The 12,794-nt window shown below is 49.4% G+C and overlaps 1 protein-coding gene and 1 pseudogene across 1 annotated transcript; one reads left to right on the top strand and one right to left on the bottom strand.

Moving 5' to 3' along the window:
- Positions 1-339: 339 nt before the first annotated feature.
- On the top strand, positions 340-866 carry LOC135324289 (vesicle-associated membrane protein-associated protein B/C-like; annotated as a pseudogene).
- A 2,739-nt stretch (positions 867-3,605) lies between these two features.
- On the bottom strand, positions 3,606-11,632 carry LOC135324172 (uncharacterized). Its single transcript, XM_064499878.1, has one exon. The coding sequence runs from the start codon at positions 10,483-10,485 to the stop codon at positions 6,787-6,789; it is 3,699 nt and encodes a 1,232-aa protein (XP_064355948.1). The 5' UTR covers positions 10,486-11,632; the 3' UTR covers positions 3,606-6,786.
- Positions 11,633-12,794: the final 1,162 nt, after the last annotated feature.

Raw genomic sequence — 12,794 nt, 5'->3', positions numbered from 1 at the left:
AAACGACCCAGACAATCCATTTGACCCAGGGCCGATCGATCCGGAACAGGAGCCGGACCTCTATCCGCCTCTTAACGCACCTTGCTGTGTCCATCTTACAGCCCCTTCGGAACCACACACCCCCCCCCCCCAACACTGACCCGGCCTTCTGGGAAGGATCCATTGCCCCGGGGCCACGCGGTGGGGCGTGACTACACCGGCCGGGGACGCCCACCGCCTGCCTTCCTTCCCTCCCTCCTTTCCTTCCTGCCTTCCTTCCCCTCCCTCCTGGCCCTTCCTCTCTCCACCTGGCGCCGCCTCCACCTGGTGCCGCCACCGCGGAGCAGCAGGAGGAGGAACATGGCGAAAGCGGAGCAGGCCTCAGCCTCAAACGGCAGCACAAGCTCAAATTCAAAGGGCCTTTCACAGATGGTGTCACCACAAACCTGAAGCTCGGCAATCCTACAGACAGAAACGTGTGCTTCAAAGTTAAGACCACAGCACCACGTAGATACTGTGTAAGACCTAACAGTGCAATTATCGATGCAGGAACATCAATTAATGTTTCTGTGATGCTACAGCCTTTGGACTATGATCCTAATGAGAAAAGTAAACACAAGTTTAAGGCAAAAAAAAAAAAAAAAAAAAAACCCCACCAACCAACAGTCTATGCTTTCTCCAGCTGATACTTCAGATACGGAAGCAGTATGGAAAGAGGCAAAACCAGAAGAACTCATGCATTCGAAACTTAGGTGTGTGTTTGAGCTACCAACGGAAAATGATACGCCTTATGACATAGAAATGAGATTGTATCCACAACTGCAACAAAGACAGATTCTTCTGTAATGTCTAAATCAATAAGTCCCTCTTCGGAGGCACCCAGCTCGAGCTGTGATTACTGCACGCATGTCATTAAAATTTAATTATTTAATTTGCTTTGATTTGGCTCTGAACTTTTCTGCAGGAACCTAGGGTCAGGCCCTGCTATGGTGGCCGACAAGCCTAATTTCCATAGCAGTTTGGCGACCCAGGTGGGACCCTAGGCGGCCACTGTCGAGGCCTCTCGTCTCCAAACGATCATCTGGTGCCATCGGGTGAGTTCACCTGGGATCTTTGGCAACGAGAGGCCCCGAAAAGGTGAGTCTTAAATTCCCGCCTAAATTCTAAATTCTGGTCTGGTAACAGTGCACTGTAAGGGGTACACAGGCTGATCACCATAAGGCGTACGAGGCAGGGGGGGGTACGCGGGCTGGCCACCGTAAGGCGTACCAGGGGATGGGCGCGAGTCCCATCCCCAGGGTTTGAGTGGGTTTTAAGTCCCAGCTCGGTCCAGCCGGAGAAGGGGAGTGCACAGCCTGATCAGCGTAAGGCGCACTGCAAGACTGTAAGACAGAAGTCTAGAGTCACTGTGACTGGTGTGAGTGTGAACAGTACTGTGTGTGTGAGTGTGTATAGCCTGGGAACCGACCGGGGCACCCGTCAGCTGAGGAAGCCGCCCGCTGCGAAGGGACAGCAGTCCTAGCAGTTAAAGACTCGGGGGGGTGTGAGTGCGGTTCCCAGAGAGTGAGAGAAAGAGAGTGTGTGATCACACCAGCCACAGGGGCTGGTGTTACTGGTAAGGAAGTGCACTGCCTGACTTGCTCAAGACGCACTTTTCAGGAACTCCATATGGGGAATAATTTCGGCATAGAAAAGGGGACGCCCTTAGCTGAAATTTTGGAAAACTGGAGTAAGATTGATGGTACCAAAAATTAAAAAAAAAAAAAAAAGCCGTGATGTATGTCGTCACTGGCTTGCCTGTTTCGCCACAATGGGGGTTCCCACTCAAATTAAAATTGACAATGGTCCCGCATACACTGCACAGTGAACGCGGGCATTTCTTCAAACCTGGGGGGTCACTCATGTGACCGGAATTCCCTATTCCCCAACTGGCCAGGCAATAGTGGAACTTACCCATCGTACTCTAAAAAACATGCTTGAAAAACAAAAAAGGGGGAATAGCCCTGGTACCTCCCCACAAGAGCAGCTATGGAAAGCCTTATATGCTCTCAACCTCTTAAACCGTTATACGGACCAAAGTGCAGTTAATAAGCATTTCTCATGCCCTACGTGGCAAGAACAGCCTCGGGTTCACTACAAGAACCTGGAAACGGGTCAATGGAGTGAACCAGTAGACTTAATAACGTGGGGGAAAGGTTGTGCTTGTGTCTCCACAGGTAACGGGCCTCGTTGGATGCCTGCACGGCTGATTCGACCTGTTGACGCATCCCTCGAAACACCAAACGAGGACTGAGAGCCAGTTAAGATGAGCCCATGTCGGGACATTTTCTGGCAATATCTGCCTGCCTCGTGTAGGGTCAATATCGATTCATAAAAGCTTATGGCAACTACATGACCTCACTAATAAGTTGTAGATAGAATCAGAGTGGAACCCTTTTGAGGTATAGGACTGGACGCTAGGTTTGGGGTCGTGGGTTAAGAAGGTACTGGCGTGTGGTTTGTTAATCTTGCTAAGATTTCTAGCCCTTGCTATCTATCTCCCCTGCTTAATAAGCCTTATGCAGAGAATGACTCGAAGGGCTTTGCATCAAGTACTTGTTGTACAAATACACACTGCACTGGCAATATTTAGTTTAGAAAATAAAAAAGGGGGAGATGTAGGGGCAGACAGCGAGGGATTGGACAAGATAGAGTTAAGGAGCCGAAAGCCTTGGGAGGAATAAATAGCAGTATGTAGATAAGGAAGTAGCCGCACGGAATGAGGAGGAGTGATGATGGGAACATGACCTTCGGGAAAGTACTGATCTGGGCTAGAGCATATATAAAGCGCTTGCTTGCTTGAATAAGGTTGATTCTGATCCAGCACATCGGAGTCTGTGAATCAATCCGTCACATCCTGGCAAGACCTGATTCTGTTCAGAAGCACTTGAAGATGCTACAAAGTTACCATATAGGTATCTAGTTGTTGATTTAAATGCTTCTACACTGGAGGTTTTTAGGCTGAGAACCAGACATTTCCCACCATCCATTTACATTAAAAAAAGAAAAAGAAAAAGACCGATGTGCGGCAATAAATAGAGAGGAGCTGGACTGACACCCTGCATTGCTATCAGGGCAGACTTGGGAGCATGGTGTCCCAGTGTCTGAAGAGTAACCTGTCCCTCCTGGAGCTGTTGATCTGGTCCTCCCCCTGGCAGAAAAAAGCAATACTCTGCACTGCTTCTGATGACCTGATAAAGGCCATTAATGAAATCCCCCTCAATATCTTGAAGGGGACTGTTCCATTAACATCCCACCAGATATGCATGCTGAAAAAGGGTTGCAAATTCATTGAAAGCCTGAGTACTAAAAGTGTGTCCTTCAAAAGAAAGAAGCTGCTGGTAAAGCAAGCCAGCAGGTTTATTGGGCCTCTTTTCAGTTTTGCACTTCCACTCATCATGGTGTCCTCACACTTGTGCCCCATCTAGCCAGAGAACATGTAAAGGCTGGAGTATTTTTATGAAAGCCATGGCTGCAGTGAATGTCCCATGTCATGGGTAGTACAGCAAACCGTGTGTCCCGATCCAATATCGGGAGGGTTTCGTTACGATCCCAAGGACGAGATTAAGACGCTAAAACCGGTCAAATATCGTACAACCTTTTAACTTTATTTTCCACGGAGTGGGGAATAAAGGTGGGGAAAGGCAAAGGGGAGGAGAGAGAGAGAGAGAAAGAGAGAGAGAGAAAAAGGGGGGGAGAGAAAGAGATATCACCACCCGTGGATCCAGCGGCGTCCCGTTGGTCCTCTTCACCCTGGGTGTAAATTTTAGCGATGCGCGTGCAGTAATTACAACTCGAGCAGGGTCCGACCCTAGGTTCCCGCTGAAAAGTTTGGAGCCAAATCAAGGCAAATTAAATAAATAAATTGTAATGACACGCGTGCAGTAGTTACAGCTCGAGTTGGGTGCCTCCGAAGAGGGACCCTGAACAAAGAAATCCCTGGGCAATTATAGCTTTTTCAAATTAAGTTTCCCACCCCTCACGCGGTAGTTCAGACCAATAGTAATTTTTGGGTCTGGGGTCTCCTGCTCCCTATTGGGTCTCATCGTTGTTCCCAGGCAGGCTGCTTTTCTCCCTTATCTTTACTGTTGCGGTTTCTGCTGACAAATGTGTTGATTCCTCGGGTTCTGCCCTTCTTTCTCAGGGCCCTGACAAAGAGGTGTTGTTCCAGCAATTAGCACTGCCCCAGCAGTGACAGTAGGTGTTATCTTCCAAGGTCCTGACGAGGAGGATATAATCCAGACCCCCCCCTAATTAACACTGTTTCAGCAGTGAGGGGAGGCTTTGTTTCCCAGGGTCCTGGCGCCCAAGCAGGCCTTATTTCAAAGCCTTGACATCCTCCCTCCTGGAGTGTGACGCATAGGAATGCAAACTGCTTGTAACTGCCTTATCTTTCCAGTCTGCACCAGCTCTGGGGCCCTTTCTCACTGAACTAGGGAGTGCGGCTAAGCAAGTTTTATAAAAGTTGTGTTAAGCGGCAGTAATTTGCAGTCCAGGTCCCAAAGTCTCTGTCCGATCGTGGTCCGGTTCAGCGCAGGCTCGGTGTGTCCCGAATGGTCGCAGGGAGACCATTTCAGGGTCGCAGCAGCTCAGTCCTGTTTCCGCTGGGAACAGATGGCTTGTTTGGGGTTTTGGTTTGCTTGCACCTTATGTACCAAGAAATGTTTAAGGCAAAAGTTCACTCATCTGTCCGCCACACCACCCCGTGACTTAAACATTGATTGGTACGTCTCCTTCCTGAAGTCTTCATAGCCTTCGTCCATGGTGGTGATATGAGACAGAGATCAGAAGGAAATATAGAAAAGGTAGAAGCACGCACAATAAACAGAGGTCTTGCTCAATGCAAACTTATTCTTTAACAACTTTAACAACATATAACTTCACAGAACAAACATCAAAATTGAGTTAACAAGGTAAGTGATTGTTACAACAGGTAAACAAATTGCATATTTGACACAACATGTCGGATTAATTGAACAAAGCAAGGAATTATACAAGATAAGAACATTAAAGCAGCAACTGCACATTACAAATACACTATTAACTGTTTCATTCACAGTGCCCCCAGTAACCAGGACCACGAATCGCCACTCCAGCCATTCCAGGTTTGGACAGGGATGTGGGCTATTTTTTCTGATATCTTTGGTTAACTGGAGAGCTACTTCGCCTACATCATCTATCTCTAAACAACAGTTGGAAATATTCAATTTCCCACACACCCCTCCCTCTTCAGCTAACAGATAGTCTAAAACCATGCGGTGCTGACGGATTGCCATGCGCATCTGTTGGGACTGCAGAGTTAAAAGATCTATTGCATTTCATTCCCCAGCTTTACTGAAACCAGGGGTTTGGCTGGGGAATCCAATTTCTCAACCCCCGGTCCCTGTCAGTCTGAATCTTCTGTACCAATCATGAGCAAATCTGTCTCTGGAACAGATGCAGACTGAGGTTTCCAATGATCTGATTGTCTCTTCGGGCACTCATTTTTCCAGTGCCCCTTCCCCCTGCAAATTGCACACTGATCTCTCCTCAGTGGAATTCTATTTCCCAAATCCCCTCCTACTCTATGCCCTCTTCCACATCCTTGTCCTTTTGGAAAACCCCTTCCCTGAGAGGAAGTTTGTGCCCGGGCAAATGCAGCTGCCAACATTGCAGCATTTTGCCTCTTATCTTTCAGTTTCTCCTTTTGTTTTTCCTTTCCCTCTACTTCTTCCCTGTTATTGTACACCTTATATTAACATCCCCGACATACCATCTACTTTCTGAAGCTTTCTCCTTATATCTGGTGCTGATTGTCCTACCTCTCTCTTAATTGTTTGATTCATTCTTTCAACTTTTCCACTGGATTGTGGCCTCCAGGGGGTATGTCAGGAGGCCACTCGTTATTCTCCCATTTTTGCGTCCCACCCAAATCTGCCTTAATGGATTGCGTCTTACAGGCAACACTTCTGTCTCCGAGGTTATCAGATACCTTTACGCCTAACTGAGGTCCGCCTGTTTCTGGTAAAAGGAAAAACAAAGGTCTGATAATCCCTATATAACAAATTCCCGACCACCCCACGGGTAAAAATTTATATGCTGTGTCCACAGATCCAATAATGCCCCTTCTTAGCTCTGATGCTCTGAGCAAATGGCCTGTCTATCCCTGGTGGGAACTGAAAGTAAGTTGTGTCTCTGTTGCCCAGAGGGCTGACCAATGTGACCGTCCCATCACCTATTTTGGCTGGTACAATACCAAGCCCCAGAAGCGCCTTCCCATTTGCAGGTTTGCTTGTAAGGGGGATAATTGGATCGTTGGAGAGTTAAAGTTTCATTTTTGTTTGACCAGTATCCCTCAAATCCCCGATTGTGCCCCGTTTCATCGAGCCACGTCCATAAGTGGAGATTCCCGTCTTTATCGAGTGGCTTACGAGCGAGTGTCCATCGACATTTACTTTCCCCCACTTCGATCCCTCCCTCCTGGGTACGATTTAAACAATATTGCCCCATGGCTGGAAACTGAATTGGCCAGGTCCCACTGTCGTCCCACGTGTCGTCCGCGGTTTCGCTATAATTGCTTACGATCTGGTCTGGGGTGAGGGGTGTGGACGTCCACGGCCAGCTTGATAACCCTAGCGGTCCTCCGCAAACCCAGCAGTGGCGTAAATTGAAAGTTTGGCTTACTGCTTTTGCCAGCAACATGAACTCGTTGTTCTCGAAGGGATTAAATGGGTTGGGGGAAGGTAGAGGGAGTGGTCGTTCGTCGCCCTCATGGATGCATCCTTGAATCTAGATGGTCCAGAGCAGTAGATGCATCTTGGTCAGACCACCACCTTTGAAAACATAAATAAGAACAAACTCGCTCCTCGGGTCAGGAGGAGGGAATAATCCATTTTGTGTGAATCTTGTAGGTTTTCCCACTAGCATCTTTTGCTCTCCGAATATATTTATTATTCTATTAACCTCCCAGGCATTTTGCTCCCAAAAAGGAAGCCATTCCAGGCAGCCTTTGAACACCATATGTGAGTCCGTGTAGATGTGTACAGGGGAAGTAGCCTGGCTTTTGCATTGGGATACGCTCCACACTGCAGCCAGCTCTCCCACCTGCGCACTGCCCTCTCCCTCTGTAATGATCTGCTCCTTAGTCCCCACTTGGAGCGCCACAGCCCGGTATCTCCAGGTTTTTCCTTCCCACTTTGAGGAAGCATCTGTGAACCATGCATTTAGGATCTGATCGGAAAATGTGGGAGCTACTTGAATTACAGACGGAAGTTGGGGGGTTTCTTTATTCAAGTCTGCCTCATCTTGTATATTTAATACTTTAGTGGCTCCCTCTGTTACGGAGAAGATTTCACAATAATGCTCTGTTTGTGCATACCATTTTCGTACAGAGGCTCTCTGAGCCACCCCGTCAGGGGGCAGGGTCCCTGCCAGGACTGCTTTGGTCACTTTAAACGGACCTCGGAGAACTATGGTTTGCTTTCGAATAGCTCGTTCAGCCTCTCTTACAGCAAGGCTGACTACAAACAGCCCCTTCTCCCACAGGTGGATAAAGAGCCCAGTCCGGGCAAATCCCCATTCGATCTGGATAGGGTCAGTGGGGTGGATTGGCCCCAAAGCTTGGTAGGCGTTTGCCTCAAAAACCCGCAGCCACAATGCCTCATCGTGGACCGAGGTCCACTCCCAGTGAGCCCTTTTCCATAGTAAGTTGTATAATGGCCTGGCAATAATTGAAAAATTGGGAATGTGCTTCCTCCAGGATACGAGTAGCCCTAGAGCGTGTTGCAGGTCTTTTTTGGACTCCAGCATTTTAACTGAGTCTAATGAGGACAGGATATCCAGGGGAATGCAGGTCATCCCCCTCCTCCACCAGATTCCCAGAAATTTTACTTCACTGGAGGGAGTTTGGATCTTTTCGAGTGGAATTATCAGCCCTACCTGCTCTAGGTGAGCAATAATGTCACGCTGTGTTTTCTCAACGTCCTCTACCTGGCTCCCTCCCACAAGCACATCATCTATGTATTGATAAATTTTGACTCCTGCCTGTATGGGGACAGTTTCAAGCTCTTGTGCTAGCGCATGATGGGCTAGTGTAGGGGAGTGCTTGTACCCCTGAGGTAGCCGAGTGAACGTGTATTGCTGTCCCTCCCATGTGAAGGCAAAACGCTCTTGGTCCTCAGGCTGCAAAGAGACCGTAAAAAACATGTCTTTGACATCGATTGTTGCCATCACAGGGTGGGACTGCTCCTGGATAGTCGCTATTAATTCAGCAATGTTTGGCACAGCTGCAATCAATGGGTCTGTATTGTTATTTAATTGCCAATCGTCTACGGTTAGTCTCCACTTACACTTTGGTTTTCGAACTGGCCATGCAGGGGAATTGAAGGGGGACTGTGCCGGGATCACAACTCCCTGTTTTTTCAGGCCCTCCAATACTGGGGCAATACCCTCTCTGGCTCCCAAAGGTAACGGATAGGGTTTTACATTAGTCAGCCGGGAAGGGGGGAGGGGAGGCGCCGCTTGCAGCAAGCGCACTGCCACCCCGAAATCTCCGGTTAGTCTTCTAACCTGAGGAACACCGAAAGACCACAAATTTCCCTGGATGTCCCGCCACTGTTTCCCCTTCAGGACGTCTATGCCTAAGAGGTTCATTTGAAAAGACCCCACAGCCACCATGGTGTCCACAGGACTCTCTTCCCCTGGTAACCACAATGTTACCAGGGTCATGGGCACAGTCTGGGTCTTCCCCAGAGCACTTAAAACTATTAGGTGTTTGGAGGGGACCGAGATGCCACACCGTTCCGCCTCACTCCGTGTTAGTGCTGTAATTTGGGCCCCCATATCGATTAAAAAGGTTACAGGCCTTTTCTTCGGCCCCACCCCTACGGTGATGAACAAATCTCCTTTGTTATTGCAGGTGAGCTGTCTTATAAACATCCGCCCTCCGCCTCCCCCCTCACCCTGAGGGGGCCGAGGAGCTAGTTTTCCCACCGCCCTTTCATCCTCCTCAAACTCCCCCCCCCCCACGTTTAACGCCGGTGCGGGGGGTGGTTTCGGTCTGGGCGGGGGTCCCTGTCCGGACCACCTCCGTACCAGGAGCTCTAGTTTTTTGGTCGGGAGCCTGTCCATCAAGTCTCGGGGCACGCCTTTTTGCAGCCCCAATTGCCATAGTCCCTGCCGGGTCAGGGATCTTTCTCTTCTGGCTAAGTCTGGGCTCCTCCCAGAAAATGCCAGAGACTTGCTTGCTGGCTCTGCCGCCCGCACGGCCCTAGTTTCCACCCTTTGGTAAGTCCGGCCGACTGGCCCGTATTTCCTCCCATAATTGATCAATTCCTGGGCTACCTCCCCCCAGGTCCACACCTTTTTCCCCAGCCACCGATGCTCGGGGGTTACCATCCCCTCCAGGGCCGCCGCGATTCTCTCCTTGCGGGGCACATCTTGGATTCTCCCCTGCAATTGGATCCCAATAGGTTTCAGGGAACCAGGAAGTCCCCGTATTAGGGGCGTCATCCGCTCGGGATCTACCGGCAATAACATCGGAGAGCTCAGGTTTGGCTTGAGTTCCTGATCGTACATCATTTGCAGACAAGCTGCTTTTTGTACACTTTCCAGCAATTCATCGACGGAACCTGTTATAGCTAGGGGATCCCCCCTTTCCAAAGGGTTCAGCCCCCCCGCCCAATACGCGGCCCTCTGAGTCAGGGACCACGGGGCTCGGCGATCGCCGGTTGTGAGGAACACGCCCGGGCCCCAATATCCCTCTGCCTCCTTTTCAGATAGCAGGATCCCGTCCCCCCCCGACAGGGATACCCTCCACACGTATTCGGTTTCGGATTCCCTAGCCATTCTGGCAAAATCCTTTCGCAGCTTGGCCAGTTCGGTAGCTGTGAAAGGGATTTCTTTGGTAACAACCTGGGGGCGGTTGTCGCTGTCATCCTCATATACATATTCCGTTTTGACTAGTGGGCACATATGGGGGGGGCCGTCTACGGCCTCCTTTAATCTTTTTAGGTCCCTTTGGGGGTAAAATTGGCGTACCCGTTTTCCCTCGAGCAGCACCTCAGTTTCGGTGAGGGTGTCTGCCTCCCTCAGGAACTGGTTTCTTAGCTCCTCTTTCAGTATCAGATTTTGGTGCTTCTCTTCCTCCAGTGCCCGCTTGGTTTCCCGTAATTGTTCTTGCAGCGGCGTTAGCGCCGCTTGCAGCGCGGCAACCACGGCCTCTGCCTGACAAGGTGCCCGCTGCCTGTCCTCCACCGCCGCTGCTAGGCATGCTCCTAGCACAGCGCAAACAATAGCTTTCCCTTTTCCTCTCTTAACTTTAGCTTCTTTTTGCAACACCGCTATTCGGTCCACTACACTTTGCAATTGGAACCAATGGTCCCGTGCCCAGTCTCGTCCTGAGGGCGAGGGGTGAGAACAGTGTACTTCCAAAAGATCATACAATTTCTCGATTTCTCCACAAAAATTGCCTGCCTTCTGGGCGGCCATATCCTACAAAGGGGATTTCGTCCTGGGAGGGCCAAACCTTAAAGGAGTCCAAGTTTCCCCTATACGCTCCCGGGAGGCCAAACCGTAAGCTACTACAAAAAATGTCCTACAAAGGGGATTTCATCCTGAGGGGGTCACACCTTAAAATCCAAGTTTCCCCTATACACCCTCAGGAGCCAAACCACAAACTAGTTCAAAAACGTCCTACAAAGGGGATTTCATCCTGAGGGGGTCACACCTTAAAATCCAAGTTTCCCCTATACACCCTCAGGAGCCGAACCACCAACTAATATACTAAAGAACTCAGCATTCACTCCTTCCTTACGCTTCCTTCGTCTCCGGCCGCTTCCCTCGCGGGAGAGTGGAACCGCGGATCGGAACTCCGCACTCGCTTCGTACTTGTTCGTACGTCTCGTTCACACACACTCGCTCAGCACACCACAAGGTTGTACGACACTCTCGTCTCAAGGGATCCTGTCCGTGACGCCAATTAGATGTCCCGATCCAATATCGGGAGGGTTTCGTTACGATCCCAAGGACGAGATTAAGACGCTAAAACCGGTCAAATATCGTACAACCTTTTAACTTTATTTTCCACGGAGTGGGGAGAAAAGGTGGGGAAAGGCAAAGGGGAGGAGAGAGAGAAAGAGAGAGAGAGAAAAGGGGGAGAGAGAAAGAGATATCACCACCCGTGGATCCAGCGGCGTCCCGTTGGTCCTCTTCACCCTGGGTGTAAATTTTAGCGATGCGCGTGCAGTAATTACAACTCGAGCAGGGTCCGACCCTAGGTTCCCGCTGAAAAGTTTGGAGCCAAATCAAGGCAAATTAAATAAATAAATTGTAATGACACGCGTGCAGTAGTTACAGCTCGAGTTGGGTGCCTCCGAAGAGGGACCCTGAACAAAGAAATCCCTGGGCAATTATAGCTTTTTCAAATTAAGTTTCCCACCCCTCACGCGGTAGTTCAGACCAATAGTAATTTTTGGGTCTGGGGTCTCCTGCTCCCTATTGGGTCTCATCGTTGTTCCCAGGCAGGCTGCTTTTCTCCCTTATCTTTACTGTTGCGGTTTCTGCTGACAAATGTGTTTTGATTCCTCGGGTTCTGCCCTTCTTTCTCAGGGCCCTGACAAACAGGTGTTCCAGCAATTAGCACTGCCCCAGCAGTGACAGTAGGTGTTATCTTCCAAGGTCCCGACGAAGAGGATATAATCCAGACCACCCCCCCCCTTAATTAACACTGTTTCAGCAGTGAGGGGAGGCTTTGTTTCCCAGGGTCCTGGCGCCCAAGCAGGCCTTATTTCAAAGCCTTGACATCCTCCCTCCTGGAGTGTGACGCATAGGAATGCAAACTGCTTGTAACTGCCTTATCTTTCCAGTCTGCACCAGCTCTGGGGCCCTTTCTCACTGAACTAGGGAGTGCGGCTAAGCAAGTTTTATAAAAGTTGTGTTAAGCGGCAGTAATTTGCAGTCCAGGTCCCAAAGTCTCTGTCCGATCGTGGTCCGGTTCAGCGCAGGCTCGGTGTGTCCCGAATGGTCGCAGGGAGACCATTTCAGGGTCGCAGCAGCTCAGTCCTGTTTCCGCTGGGAACAGATGGCTTGTTCAGGGTTATGGTTTGCTTGCACCTTATGTACCAAGAAATGTTTAAGGCAGAAGTTCACTCATCTGTCCGCCACACCGTGATCTATTGGAACAACCAAAAGGGACTGCAGAGGACTGAGAACCATCATCCACACCACCTAAGAAGAGAAAGATACCTAAAGCCCAGTGGCTTACCCTGTAAGGTTTAACACCAAAAGAAAACTATCATAGAACCCTTCAATGTTGTTGTCCGTTGCATGTTGCTTTTTATTTTTGATTTTTTTTTAAGTGGATAGTTAAAGAATACACAGAGGTATTTGGTTTTTAAAACCCTTCTGTTGGGTCGTTAGCTTTATATACATACTGCATTTATGCATTTGGGTATTTAGCTTTGCTCACGGACAAAGCTAAATATCTGGTTGACCTTGAGCATTTCAAGAATGTCTACATGGCTCTGAAGATGAGGGTCAAGGGCATGGGGGCCCAGGTAGTGTTCTCCTTGATCCTGCCAGTGAAGGGGAAAGGCTTGGGGAGTAGTGGATGGATCCTGTGGGTCAATACCTGGCTGCACAGCTGGTGTCATTGACAGGGATTTGGCTTTTATGACCACAGGACACTCTTTGAGGATAAGGGAGTGCTAGGGAGAGGTGGGATCCACCTGAAAAAGTGGGGGAAAATGTCTTTTGGATGGTAAAAGAACACACAGAGGGATTTTCTTTTTTTTTTTCCT

This window comes from Dromaius novaehollandiae, chromosome W (assembly GCF_036370855.1).
Source record: "Dromaius novaehollandiae isolate bDroNov1 chromosome W, bDroNov1.hap1, whole genome shotgun sequence".
Taxonomy (NCBI): domain Eukaryota; kingdom Metazoa; phylum Chordata; class Aves; order Casuariiformes; family Dromaiidae; genus Dromaius; species Dromaius novaehollandiae.
The sequence above is the reverse complement of the archived record's forward strand: the minus strand, read 5'-3'. Positions and strand labels throughout refer to the sequence as shown.

Bases quoted from the DNA above. Each gene is read 5' to 3' on its own strand.
- LOC135324172 (XM_064499878.1), bottom strand. From the start codon at position 10,485: ATGGCCGCCCAGAAGGCAGGCAATTTTTGTGGAGAAATCGAGAAATTG.